Genomic DNA, 13,801 nt, shown 5'->3' with positions numbered 1-13,801 from the left:
GGGCCCCACATGGCCCCTTTTAAAAAACAAAAAGACATGGCCGACGCTGCAGGGCTTGCGTCGGCCCTACGTGTCGGCCGTCTAGGAGGCTGGGCAGCGCGCTTTAAAGTTAGCGCGCCGTCGCCCCGCCTCCCTGCCGGCTTATCCCGGCAGGTTTAGCAAAGCCCTTGTTTTGTTCCAGCAAGCCTTTGGAGAGTAATCTGGCCCTCCGTCTATGTTAATGACTTATAATTTTGTTGTGTATTTTAAACGTTTATGTTTTTTTCCTTTTCCCCCAATGTATGTTTTAAACTTTGTAAGGCCGCCTTGAGGCCCAGCATTGGGCAAAAGGCGGGATACAAATAAATAATAATAATAATAATAATAATAATAATAATAATAATAATAATAATAAAAACCCCTGCCAGCATAGCCAATTGTCAGGAATGCTGGAAGTTAAAAGTCTAAACCTTCTGAGGATCTCTGTTCTGTCCACCCTGTTTTAAACCAGTTTCTCACAACCCAAATATGGATAGTTTGAACTAGTGTCTCTCAGACCATAGGTCATAAACCACAGGTAGGTCCAAATCTGTTCTGGGGGAGGGGGAAGGCAGGGAAGTCACCCAAGGAGGTCTTCCCCCCTCCCTATTTGCAGGGGCTTTTTTCCTTTCACCAGGCCAACAGCGCACCATTACTGTTGTGCAGTCCATTTATTAGATAGGGCTGCTCTTTCCCAAGAGGTTATGATTAAATTCTACTAAAGTATACAGCCTAAATATACACCTATATTATGGTAACATTAAAAACAATATATAAATTTGTTCATTATTAACTACTGATGTGATATTTTAATTGTTTTATGTTATGAAGGCGTGGAGTTAGTTTACGAGTAGAGTTTGTTTATAAGTGGGTCCCCGAAGGTTGAATAAATTTAAACATCTGAGAAGCACAGCGCTAAAAGAAACTATTGTTTGTCCAAACAAGGCAACTTCAAACCATGGTTTCTGCTGATAGTTGGATATACTATGGTTAAAGCTAACAGCAGTTTGTACTTGTTTGGACAAAATGGCAAACCACAGTTACTTGAAAACAGAAGCAAATACTTCTGATCTCCTCCCTCAGGGCCATGCTGGAGGAGCGGAGGGTGAGCGGGCTCCTGCATGGAACTGATCCACTGTGTGAATCTGGCATCAGAAACCAACCCTGTTTCAAAGAGCCTCCATCTCATCCAACAGATCTGTTTGGAATTCTCCCAAGTCTTTTAGAAGTCACTGAGAAATCTCTCAGGAGGGAGAAGTCATCCCCATAGCGACTTCCGGGGCCATTTGTGTGTCCCCCCTCCTTTCCCCTCTCCAGACAACAACACCTTGTTCACTTAGTGAGATTGCTTCATTTATCTGGCCTGCAGCCAAAAAAATACCCCTCTTTTCATCATTGAAAAGAATTGTAGGATGCACAAAAATAACTTGCAACTTTTGTTACTTTCTGCATTTTTAATTGGCATTTTGATTACTGAGGCAAAACCCTGCTTTTTGCACTTTCCTGTAGTATATATTTGGCTATTTGCTGTCCTTTAAAGTGTGTGTGTGTGTGTGTGTATCTATATGACATTGTGTTGCCCTTTAATAGTGCACAAATTCTGAGCTTGACGTAGATTGCCTCCCCTTACTTAATGGTAGGGCTGGCTCCCATTATCAAGCTAAAGTTACACCCCTATTTAACTTCCATGAGTTTTCTTTAATGGTTGGTTATAAGTACTACAATATGTTTGAAGAGTATATTGACAGTACATACTTGGTCGGCTGGGAAACCAGGGCATCTTTACGTAGTCTGTAACAGGAATAGGCATTAAAAGTTCCAGGCTCCATTGAAACCCCTTCCACTGTTGCAAACTCCTTTTCAACCAAACCAAACATCTCCATCATTTTAAATCCTGGAAACCATAAAAAAAAAAGCACACATGTGTCAATTCTCTCTCTTACTGTGGCTAGGGAATAAAAATGAGTTATATAGTAGAGATTTATACCACTGTTAAAGTTTAGTAGCATGGACACATTCCCCAAAGAACTTCCATATCACAAAACCCATTACATTTATGCAAGAGGAGGGTTATGTTCTTGCAAAACCGTCATATGTTTCAGTGGTGCTTGAAAGGAAAAAGTCTAAGCAAGGAAAAGATAAGTGAGTTGAAGTTGTGCTATACTGACTCTGGGCATTAATACATCTAGCTGTCCAATGTTTTAAGCAGATGTCTCCCAGGACCTGCTACTGGGGACCATCAAATTGAATTGAACCTGGCATCCTCTGCATGCAAAGCAAGAGCTCACAATAATGCAGATTTAAACTGCTGTAAGTTTAGAAACAGAAGCATCACAAAACCAAACGAAATGACTAGGAGCCCTGCAAGAGAAGTTTTACATTCTTGCACAACTACCAGACTCTTCAAGGGCACTTGTGCAAAAGAGGCCAGTAAGGTGCAGAGGATAAAGGTTCAGCTTGGAGACTTTGGTCCAAGGTTCCTCCACTTCCTGTACTCATTTACATGAACCTGACCAATCACTGACTGTATTCAGATGGAATGATATGAGAAGAACCCTTGGGCTTATGCTCTGCTCTCCTCCTCTGGTGCGGCCCCAAGGGGATTGGATGCTTTCGCTTGCATTTTCAATTTAGCGTTACATCTGAAAACTAAACTGTCATTACTTTTAACAATGGGTTAAAACAAAAACAAGCCAGTTTCATGAACCAAAGTTTGATGTTTAAACCATAGCTAGGCCTAACTACAATTTCTTCAAGTTCAGACATAATGCTAATAAACTGTGGTTAGTTAAAACAGAAGCAAAAGCTTCTGCTCTCCTCATGGCCATGCCAGAGGAGGTGAGGGAATTAGGGGAGTGAGGAAGCCCAAGGCTCACCCACGCTCATTCACATAATGATAAACCACAGTTTATTATTACATCTGAATGCTGCTACAATCTCTCAGCATAATTGCTCTGCATAATTGCCTCATTGAATTTATGGGAAATGGGAAATAGAACATTTTTAAAAGAATATACCTGCTAGGCTGTTGCCATCTTTATAAACCAGTGGGCAAGCTGTAAGAAAGAAAAGGGAACGAACAAATAGCTTAATTCCAGAAGGAAAAGAAATTTTCACAATCTGTTGACTGCATTATGTTTTTATCCCTGGATGGAAAACTAAATCAGTGCTAGAAGTTCAAAAAACACCAGGGACATGGTATGCAGTTTGATACAATTAGTACAACAAAAACATGTTGAAATTTTATCTTCAAGTAAGAAACTTTGTTTATTGCCAGAGCGAGATAATGGGGGATACATGCAGGCAGTCACTCCACCCACTTTGGGTGATGGGAGTGGACCCCGATGCCCTGGCCAAAAGGGCAATTCTGCTCTCAGGGCAAAAATGGTGTTCAAAGCATTTAATATTTGATTCCTGGTGCTTCCAAAATAATGGGACAATTTTCAGAGTAGATAGGAAGAGTGAAGTAGTCATGACACAAGTGGCATCATAAATGTGAAAAAGTGCTATCTTAATCCAAAACCAAACCTGAAAACAAAGTAAGCTCGGCCACAATCAGGAGACAGCAAATAAAAACTGCATTATTGGGAACATGGCTCCCAAGTTTATCTTGCATATTTTGCAAGACATCGCTCATGCAACTAGATATTACTTGGGAGCCAAGGTAAGATTACTCAATATTCTATACTTTTCTTTAAGAGTGAGCAAGTTGTGGGAGTGTTGTTTCAATTATGCCAACTTTGTAATAACTAATTAGGTGTCTTTATCCACCAGCCTCTTGAAGACAGGAGGGAGTATCTAGTCCCCCATCTTTCTTGTTATAAGCTTGAAGATTTACAAGAGCCAACTTTGGGTAAATAATCATTATTAGAGTAAAACCCTGGGCTCAAAAGAAAGGGGTGGAGCACCAATAGGCATTTGGCAATTATTTATTATTTTTTCTGCTTTTCAGGTCCGATAGGAACTCCCTATATCTGGGGCATAGAAAGTTGTTTTTAAATATCTATATTATTATTATTTTTAAAAAAATCCACATATCCTTTTCCCACTGATGAAGACCTGTATGGTTGAAATGCATTTGGGGATTTTTGTTTTATGTTTTAGTCCAGTATGTGGACTATTCTGTTTAAATTTTAAATGTATGTATTCGCTTTAAGATTAAAAATATTTTCTACTAATATGATTTTATTGTAATAAGCATAGTTATACCTAAATTTGATATATTGTTTGTATCAGTTTTCTTAAAATTACTTTGTTTACAAGTGGCATCATCACATTTATTCAAGTTTCATAGAGGTGATGGCTGTTTCATCAATTCCTGTGCTAATTATTGATTTGCAATTATTGATTTGCACTATATATATAGTTTTTTAAGTGTTTGTAATCTGCCCTGAGAACATTAGTTATTGGGCAGATTAGAAATGTAATAAATAAATAAAATAATGGAAGAAAAATTGTAATTTAATGTTCTCCTTCCATGGGGAATAAAAGCCCACTAATTAAAAAGCAATTCATCACTAATTTCTGAGCCTTGGTGAAGAAGAACTACTAAAACGGGCAGATTTTTTCATACTACAAATAAAGTTAGCAGGCTATTTGCACAAAAGACAGAAGCAAATACAAATAAAGAGTCTCTAACTTGCTGATGCCGTTTCACAGACGAAAGTGATCAGTTCATCTTCAATCTTCTTAAAGGCATCAAAGTCGTCCACAAAGAAGACATGCCGTTCACTAGGCTTGCTGCCAATGTTAACCAGTTCTGCATAGTCGGCATCTGCTACTCCAATAGCAAATATACTGAAGCCTAGGGGCAGGGGGTGGAAAAAAGAAAATTCTTTTGACGAGTAAATTGGCAAAAACGCAGATAAAAAGCTGCAGACGCAACAACAGCATTTACACTAGCTAATCTTTTGGCTAAACCTAGCCTGGAACAGTAAAATGAGTTTTCTCGACTGCACAGCAGAAGTCAGAATCACCTCCCCACCCCAATGAACATCATCAACTTACTCTTTCAACACTTTCAGAAAAGGGCTTCCTTTGGAATTCTCTCCCTTTGGCCAGCCAAGTTTATTTTAGGAGCAGAAACTACGTAGTGTGTCAAATGGACAAAGGAGCACACAGATTAATTTCCCTTATTTCTTTCAATAACTTATGACCTAATCCTAACACTTGCTCTGCCAGCATTCCAATCCTGCAAACTAGGGTGCCTTGACTATTGTGTCAGTGCAATGTTGCAAAGCAGGGTCGTGTGACAGCAAGGTGACATCAGTGTGTTGAACCCACATTTTGCTTTTTTAAAAACTGGAGGATGCTACAAAAACAGTTTTGGTGCTCAGAGTATCATAGCACAGGACCCAGATACAAAAGCTTTTGTATCAGAGAAGGAGTCCCAGGACCTCAGTAACTGTCTTTTGCATTTTCTCCTACATTTACAAAAATAATGGAAATCAAGAAAAAACTCTGGGAAAGAAGAGGTTTTAAAATTGCAATCCTATACACATGTAACTGGGATCAAGTCCCATTCAATATAGTGGTAATTACTTCTGAGAAAACATTTACAGGATAGCACAGTAAGTTTCTCAGTGAAAGCACCTGTAAAATATATAAGGTATGCGTTTATCTGCAGATGAAGCCCAAGAGAGAGAAACTGCAAGCAATTAATTACCAATATATCTTTTTAAACATTACAATTACAACAGGCAAATGGATCACTTTGCTATTTGCATCTCCCCTTGACATTTTCTGAAAGTCCTCCTTTGTTTTAGGTAAGGAGAAACAGGTAATACTAAGACTATTTCCTAAGACAAAAGCACAGTACCATCTAGCTGCATCTCTCTGGAGACTTTGTTCACATCGTCCTGCGATCGCCCATCTGTGATCACCACCAAAACTTTTGGGATTCCCTTTCTGGTCCCAGAATCAATAGTAAATAAGGCCTGCTGAGCATGCTTAATCGCTCTGCCTGTAAAAGACAGAAAGAAAGAGAAAGTAAACATTCAGCTGGTTGACATATAACATGAGTGTTTAGAGTTATGAAAATAAGGTGCAGCATGCCTCAGGCTTATGTTTCCCCTTTCTTTCTCCTCTGACACAGTCACAAGAAGTTTGGATTAACAACAGAATGTTGTGGCACACAAACAAACAAACTGTAGTTAATCGTAGCAACAGTTTGTGGAAACAGGATAGCTTCAAACCACGAAGATGGCTTTATCCAACTGTAGTTAAGACTAACCCCAGTTTACAATTCAACAACATGAGAAGCTGTGGTTAATCTAAAACGTAAGTGGAACCTTCCAGTCTCCTTGTGGCCTAAGGGAATGTGTGAGCTCAATGCTTGGTGCAGCTCATTCTCATAACACTAAAGCATGGTTTGGTGTTGTGCATGAACACTCCCACTGAGTAACGTAGATAGTATGCAACATTTCAATGTAACATGTAAAACACAGGAACTGTACAATGAATAGGATCTGACTCGTTTGTGTTCATTCATATCTACTAAAAGATATGTGCATTATTTTCCGAAAGGAAAATACTTGTCGAAATTCATATTTAGATTCCAAAAATTATTATTCTTTTAAAATGTATTAATTATTTCATTTGTATTTCATCTTTCTCCACAAAACATTGCCCAAGTAGAGTACAAATTAACAACAAAAAATACCTATGACACAGGAAAAAAGAATACCTAACCCATCATAAATACTCATTATCATAGCATAAATTACAACTATATCATTCCAAATGCTTTTAAAAAATAAAATTCTCAACATTCCTTCCACAAGTGGTCAAAAACTTTAAACAAATGTGACAGCCGAGGGAGTAAATTCCGCAACTTTGATACCATCACAGAAAAGGCCCTGCCTCATGTAGTGACCAAGGCCACAGCTAGACCTAAGGTTTATCCTGGGATCATCCAGGGTTCGCCCCTGCCTGAGCACTGGATCCCCTGCGTGTCACCTAGATGAACAGGTTTGGCCCCTGGATGATCCAGGGATAAACCTTAGGTCTAGCTATGGCCCAACTCAAGTCCAGAGGAGATGACACATGGAACAGGGCCTTCCTGAAAGATATGACGGGGTGAGAAGATATGGGGATTTTTGTTTCCTTCTAGAGATAGGGCTTTTCACAACTTTTAAAGGTCAAACCCAACACTTCCGCTGTAGCCTAGACGAATCTGACAACCAAAAAAAGCTCCCTCAGAATTATAGTGATGCAATTCTGAGCAAGCTGCTGCTCCTATAAGATTTCATTTCCTAATGGTTCTTAACTTTCCCCAGTCTTCCATATGGGACATCCAAATATTAGAGCAGGGTCATCAAGAATATCATTGTACTACAAGAGTGGGCCCAGAAAAATAACCTATGTGAGCTTGCCCCAGGGTTATTTTTACTGGTGGCTAATCCTCCCTAACCTTGCTTGCAATAATTATTAAAAGGAGCGGCTCCCTGTGCAGATTTTCTGAAAAGATGGGTGGTTTTGTGTTGAAAGCAGCAATAAGCCATTCTACCTGGCAATCCAGCCCACCTGTTTTGGTATTTCCTCCTTTGTATGCAATTTGTTGGATGGCCTCCAGAAGAGTTTCTTTCGTTCTGTAGGCATTCAGTTTAAATTCTGTCCTGGGATCATCACTGAACTGAGCAATTGCCACCTGCATAGAGAGAAAAAAAACAATCATTAATACGGCAAAGTCAACAAGGACAAGTGGGAGCCAGTCATACTGTACAGCACGGCCCTTCAAAGTGCAGCAGGTACGGGAAAGAGAGAGGAAGATATCTCAGGAAAGGAGACCGCTACACAGACTCCTCTCTTCTTAGGTGCCCTGCAAGAAATGAGAAGATCCCTTCAACAGGGAGACTTTGTCCACGTCTACCACCACCAAACCAAAGGGAAAGGAAGAAAAAGAGGTAGTGGTAGGTGGAAATGAGTTGAAAGGGAGTTTCAGTTGTCTCCACCATGCTGCAAAGAAGATGTGGTCAATACAGCTTATGCTTGCTCTCTTCAATCTTTTCTACTGTTTCTCCACTATGTACTACATTGGTTTCTAGCGGAGAGGGCAGGGCCAAATCGTCCTACTGAGCAAATACAACATGGGTGGGGAACCTCAGGCCTTGGGGGCCGAATCCAGTTCTCCCAGGATCCCAATCCGGCGCTCCAGGGTTCCCCAGACACCCATGCCATCTTGGTGTTTCAGTGCCATGAGGTACCTTATTGAATCTTTAAGCTTTTCTACATGAGGCGTTTATTATGCACTCATGATTCCTTACTCAGTTGTTCACGGGTTCCTTAAATAATGTCATGACCCCAAACTTATGTGTAGTATTAAAGTTAAGAGAGGATTATTGAAACGAAGTGACTTTGATGAGGTTTGGAGTCCATTTGTTAAATTTGTACTGGAAAAAGGGAAAGGGAGTAAACTGGTGCAGGATACATTACAATTTTGGAAAGGAGAATAAGGGTCCTGGGGTGGGGGTGTGCACGAGATAGTTCTATATTACTTTATCTAGTTTTTTAATTTTATTATTGTGGTATATTAAGTTGATGTAACGTGATTATGTATGTGTAATAAAATTCAAATAAAAACTATTTAAAAAATGTCATGACACTCCAATTTTGCTTCTTTTTTTAAAAGAGCACTTTCCCAGGCTTTTTGTAGATCGGGGAAAATGGGGTATTATTTCTCAAAGCAAAGGAAACCATAATTTCATACTTGTGCATTTGAGCTATTCCACTATAGCACAGTGCCACCTAGATTGTTCTGTAGAAAAGTTCTTTTTGTTGAGCTTGGATGTCAATTCTGTGACAAAACAACAAGTAGATGAAGCAATTAACAGCCTCCTGCAGAAAAGCGATTTGTGTAGGAATTAAGTACGCCCTGAGAGAATATATATACATTTTAAAATCTATGAAAAGACTCCATCAAAAATCAAAGCATATTTTCAAAAGCATTTAATATGTGATGATTTATATAATTCTAGACACATCACAGTTGAATTAAACATTTGTTCAAACATTCATACACATTAATTCTCTCTCTCTCTCACTTACTTGAGTTCCATCAGGGCCAATCTTATCAAGAGCTCCAACAGTGCTGTACAGAAAGCTGATTATTTTGTTGAAATTGTCATCTCCAATGCTCCATGACCCGTCCACCAAAAACACAAGGTCTGCCTTTGCAGCTTTGCAAACTAGAGACATACAAAGTACTTTAGAATCAAGAGGATACCAGGATTCCCATTCTAAACTGAATTTGGATTGATTTATTACATTACTATACTGCCCAACAACCAAAGGTCCCTGGATGGTTTACTAAAGATTAAAACCATAAAAATACAATATAGAACAAAATATGAAAAAAACCATTTAAATGCAAAAACAATGTAAAACAATAAAATTCCCAGGACTGGTTAAAACATTATCATATGCTGTCAAATGCCTGGGAGTAAGGAAAGTGTTAAGTTAGGACTGAAAGGGTGACAAGGTTTGTGTTCAGGTGAACCTCCCTGGGGAGAATGTTCATAATCTTGGGGCCACAACTAAAAAAGGCCCTCTTCTGTGATGCCACCTTCCAAGCTTCCCTCGGAGGAAGCACTGAAGGGAGGAGGGCCTCAGACGACAATTGTAGTGTACAGATGCTCCATCAGGTCTTTCAGTTCCCAGCCATGTAAGGCCTTATAGATCAAAACAAGCAACTTGAATTGGACTTAGAAACAAACAGGCATCCAGTGCAAGCAGACAAATTGGTATTATATGTTCAGACCTTCTGGTCCCCACTATCAATCTGAAGAGCGCATTTTGCATAAGCTGCAGCTTCCAAACCATCTTCAAGGGAAGCCCCATGTAGAGCGCATTTCAGTAATCTATTTTAGAGAGTACCAGAGCATAGACTATTGAGGCCAAGTTATTCCTGTCCAGACAGGGGCATAGCTGGGCCATCTTTGGAAGCTAGTAGATCACACTCCACGCAACTAAGGCCATCTGTGCCTCAAGTGACAGAGGTGGCTCCAGGACTCCCAAGTTATAAACTTGCTCCTTCAGGGGGAGCCTATCCAGAACAGGTAGAATACTCTCCATTAAGTCAGAAGAACCACCCATTAACATCTGGATTTCAGGCTTGCTAGATTGAGCTTTAGTTTATGATCTCTCGTCCTGTCCGTTGTTGAGCCAGGCACCAATCCAGCACACCCACAGCCTTACCTAATGATGATGAAACCACTAAGATTACTGTTGCATTATTTACATCTATTACTTACCTTCCTTTGCAGGAGGAATTGTAGGTTGTGGAGTGGTGGTTGAAGGAGTTGGTGGAGGTTGAGTTGGGAATGGCACTAAAAAACAGAGAAAACAAGAGGGCAGCTTAAAGGTATAAGCACAGCAACATGTATGTTGTAAGATCTTTTTTCTTATTTGAAATTTTACTAAATATGTGTAAGAGCAGGATTATAAGAGTTTGTTGGCATAGCATAGAGAAAGAAGCTTTGGGGGCATAGAATGAGTTTAAATGGGTGTAGAAGTGATAGGGCAGTGCTTTAATATTAAAGGGGCAAGTACTCATTTGAGATCTGACATGTGTGTCCTCTAATACAGAATCCCTGAGATGAGGTACCGGAGCTGAAGGCCTGTAATGCTATGTTGACCAGGCAATAGTTATGCCAGGCCTAGTCAATCCAGACGCTTCAGCTGCCTGCCAATAACAGAAGACAATATTGCATGACCCAATATTCTTCTGTTTTTGAAGATGGCTCTGAGGCCTGGCTTTCTCAAATTCCCAGGTAGCTTATTAGGCACAGTCCCAACCATGGCTCATGAGATTCCTTGATTCAAGTTGCAGATTCCTTGTCATTATTATATCAAATGGGCAGTGGATGCTGCTGGTTCAGATGTCAGTGGGGCAGTGATTCCACTCCGGGTTTCAGTCACTACCTGTCAGAACTCTAAAGGAGCTATCCAAGATGCTTTCTGAAACACTGACATCAGAGCTACCAACCTTCACTGCAGTTGGGAGGGGGTGAGTGAAAATCAGTCAGAAATAAGATGAAAAGAGAAAAATTCTAAGAACAGCAACATAAATTCCACTCAGGTAACACAATAGCTAGACAGACATGAAGATAGATAAAAAAGAATTCACTTACATGTTGTCTCCATTATGCTAACTCCAGACCCCTCTATTTCTTGAAGCTGTGTATAAATGCTGATTTTATATTCTGTACCAGGAATGAGCTCAAAGAAGCAGTGTCTAGGAGTACCTCCACCAAGTAGTACTTCTCCCTTTGTCCCATCTGAAATTAGAAAGGGAGCTTTTAAAAGATCAGGACTTTATTGTCATTTTCTTAGAGATGTGAAACATGACAAAATGGAGGACAGCGAGTAAAAGCACACTTTAAATAGTAAGCACCTCTAAGATTTGTGTGTGTGTGTGTCTATGTTGTATTGTATGGTGTATAGTACTAACTAAGGATAACCCTTCATGCTTCTGATGAAGTACTCTAATCCCAAAGCTTATGCCTTAATAAATCTATTATTCTTTAACATGCCATAAGGCCTTTTTCCTGCTGGAACATGTAAGTAATAACAATTACGAAATGAGATGGCAATCACTGGGAACGTTTATTATCTTCATTGATTATCTTCAGTGGTGGTTTTCATACTACATTGGTAAAGCCACGAAGGGAAATCTTCAATCATCATTTGAATAGAGATAATTCTGGAAATGGTGAAACTTAGGAACTGGATATATATGTACTAACATATATCTTCAGCTCACACCCCTATAAAAGCTTCTAAAGATATGTAACTGTTTCAGGTTATTGTGAAGTTATTGGGTGATACTAAAAAAATTCCATTGGTTTTATACCAATTTAATGTTCATAGCTTCCCTCAAAGAATCTTGGGAATCATAAATTTTAAGTGTGTAGTGAATTATGTTTGGGATTCTTGGCTTTATTCACAAAGCTACAGTATCTAGGCTTCCCTGGATAGAAGGAGGAAAAGCTATACCAATTTAAATCTATAGGATAGATATATTTATACTAGCTTCTCGAGAAGCAAATTATACTAACATGATGACTGCTCAATCTGTACAAAAACTATGTGGGATAAGGCTGGAAAACAGAAGAGTCTGCTTCTCATCTGAAAAGACACTATGTGACAGCAGCAGCCAGAGAGACAATAGCACGACATATCAAGGGTGAGTGAATGCGTAAAGAGCAGAATCTATCCCTGATCTACAGTTAAATGTCTGTATGGCATCTACAAGTGTAGGAATTGTTAACTCTGCTTTTCCAGGGTTTCCTTTAATGCCAAGAGAGTCCTATACACATACAGCTATAAACAAAACTTCTGGTCCACTTACGGAAAATTTGTCATGTTAGCTTATGCTGTTGGCATACCGCTGGAGGTCACTTACACTAGCAGTGCATCAATAGCATTCACAGACCAGCAGTGCTGGATACTGCCCATCAACCTTATGCAGACATTCAGCTGAATGTGCCTAGATGGGGCGGGGGGTGAATGGATGGATGAGGGATGAGGTCTGCTGCTGTGATCCTTCTCCTCCCTCTAAGCACATTCACTCATCCTGAATATGTCATAAGAAGAGCCATTCTGGATCAGACCAAGGGTCCATGTAGTCCAGCATTCTGTTCACAGTGGCCAACCAGCTGTCGACCAACAAGCAGGACACACATACAACAGCACCCTCCCATCCATATTCCCCAGCAACTGGTGTACATAGGTATACTGCCTCTGATTCTGAAGGTAGCACATAGCCATCAGGACTAGTATATTTTAACTTGAGAACAGGATTCATTTGTGCTTATCCCAGACATTCCATTTATCACGGTTTTTTGTACCAACCTACAGCCTGAACAAGAGATGGTGTGGTACAGAATTAGAAGTGAAACAGCTGGCTCTGCTACACTCTATTTGAGGACAAAGCACCAGTTTTAAGTCAAAAGTTATCATGCAGTTGATTTAAAATGTATTCATTTCAATGGGGGGATGATTAATAAGAAATTGTACAAAATATATTGAAGCAAACAGGAAATGTGCAAGTGCTGCTCCCATTTCAATAGAGCTTGCAAAGGAGAACTCCGTAGTGGATTGGCCCTATCATTGGGAAATCTTTGGGGTTTGCTCATCATTCTATGCAAGGTGGGTGATATCACGAACGGCAATCTTTCTTCTAGATTTTGCTGTTAAGATTATAGTGAATATTAGTTAAGTACAAGGTAACAGAAAATAGTTGACAGACATTATAGGATGTACTGACTCACCAACCAGAGATTCAATCACTATCCTGTAGGCAGTTGCATGCCGGTGAAGTTGCCACTGAACACATATACTTGTCATGCGGACTTGATAGGCTCCCAGATTTGTCACTCCCAAGTACACTGCAATGGAGTACACAGGTGAAAACATCCATCATTTATCTTTCTAAGAAGAAAAAATGCCCTCAATGGAATGTGTATACAAGTAAAAACACAACTGTTAGGATCTGAAGAGCAACTTTAAGTGGGCATGGGTCATTTCTGGTGTAATATTTGACAATTTTATCTTTAAACAGCACCCCACGCAGACCCTGCAATATCACAAATACCCTGTTCAGACAACACGCTAAGTCACGGCAGCTAAGCATTTTGAGCTAACCATTATGGCTTAGGCTGTTGAATGAACCATGACTTGGTGTGTCGTGTGAACCGTTCCTAACCGTGGTGGCTACATAACCACGGTTTAAACACGCTCACTAACTATTTGCTGCAAAAGGGTGAGCAGCCTAACCATGGCG

At 39.9% G+C, this 13,801-nt stretch overlaps 1 protein-coding gene across 1 annotated transcript in view; it reads right to left on the bottom strand.

Annotated features, from left to right (window-relative positions):
- The window catches only part of COL14A1 (collagen type XIV alpha 1 chain), a 134,786-nt gene that overhangs the window by 58,344 nt on the left and 62,641 nt on the right, over positions 1-13,801 (bottom strand). The window contains exons 22-30 of the mRNA XM_063131328.1: positions 13,290-13,406; positions 11,148-11,294; positions 10,269-10,343; positions 9,064-9,203; positions 7,543-7,666; positions 5,837-5,980; positions 4,658-4,822; positions 3,036-3,074; positions 1,774-1,912 (exon numbers count right to left, since the gene is read on the bottom strand). Of these exons, the coding sequence (XP_062987398.1) occupies positions 1,774-1,912; positions 3,036-3,074; positions 4,658-4,822; positions 5,837-5,980; positions 7,543-7,666; positions 9,064-9,203; positions 10,269-10,343; positions 11,148-11,294; positions 13,290-13,406 (1,090 nt within the window). The remainder of the gene's footprint in view (positions 1-1,773; positions 1,913-3,035; positions 3,075-4,657; positions 4,823-5,836; positions 5,981-7,542; positions 7,667-9,063; positions 9,204-10,268; positions 10,344-11,147; positions 11,295-13,289; positions 13,407-13,801) is intronic.

The sequence above is a fragment of the Elgaria multicarinata genome, chromosome 7 (assembly GCF_023053635.1).
Source record: "Elgaria multicarinata webbii isolate HBS135686 ecotype San Diego chromosome 7, rElgMul1.1.pri, whole genome shotgun sequence".
NCBI classification, from domain to species: Eukaryota; Metazoa; Chordata; class Lepidosauria; order Squamata; family Anguidae; genus Elgaria; species Elgaria multicarinata.
This window is presented reverse-complemented; position numbering and strand designations above follow the sequence as displayed.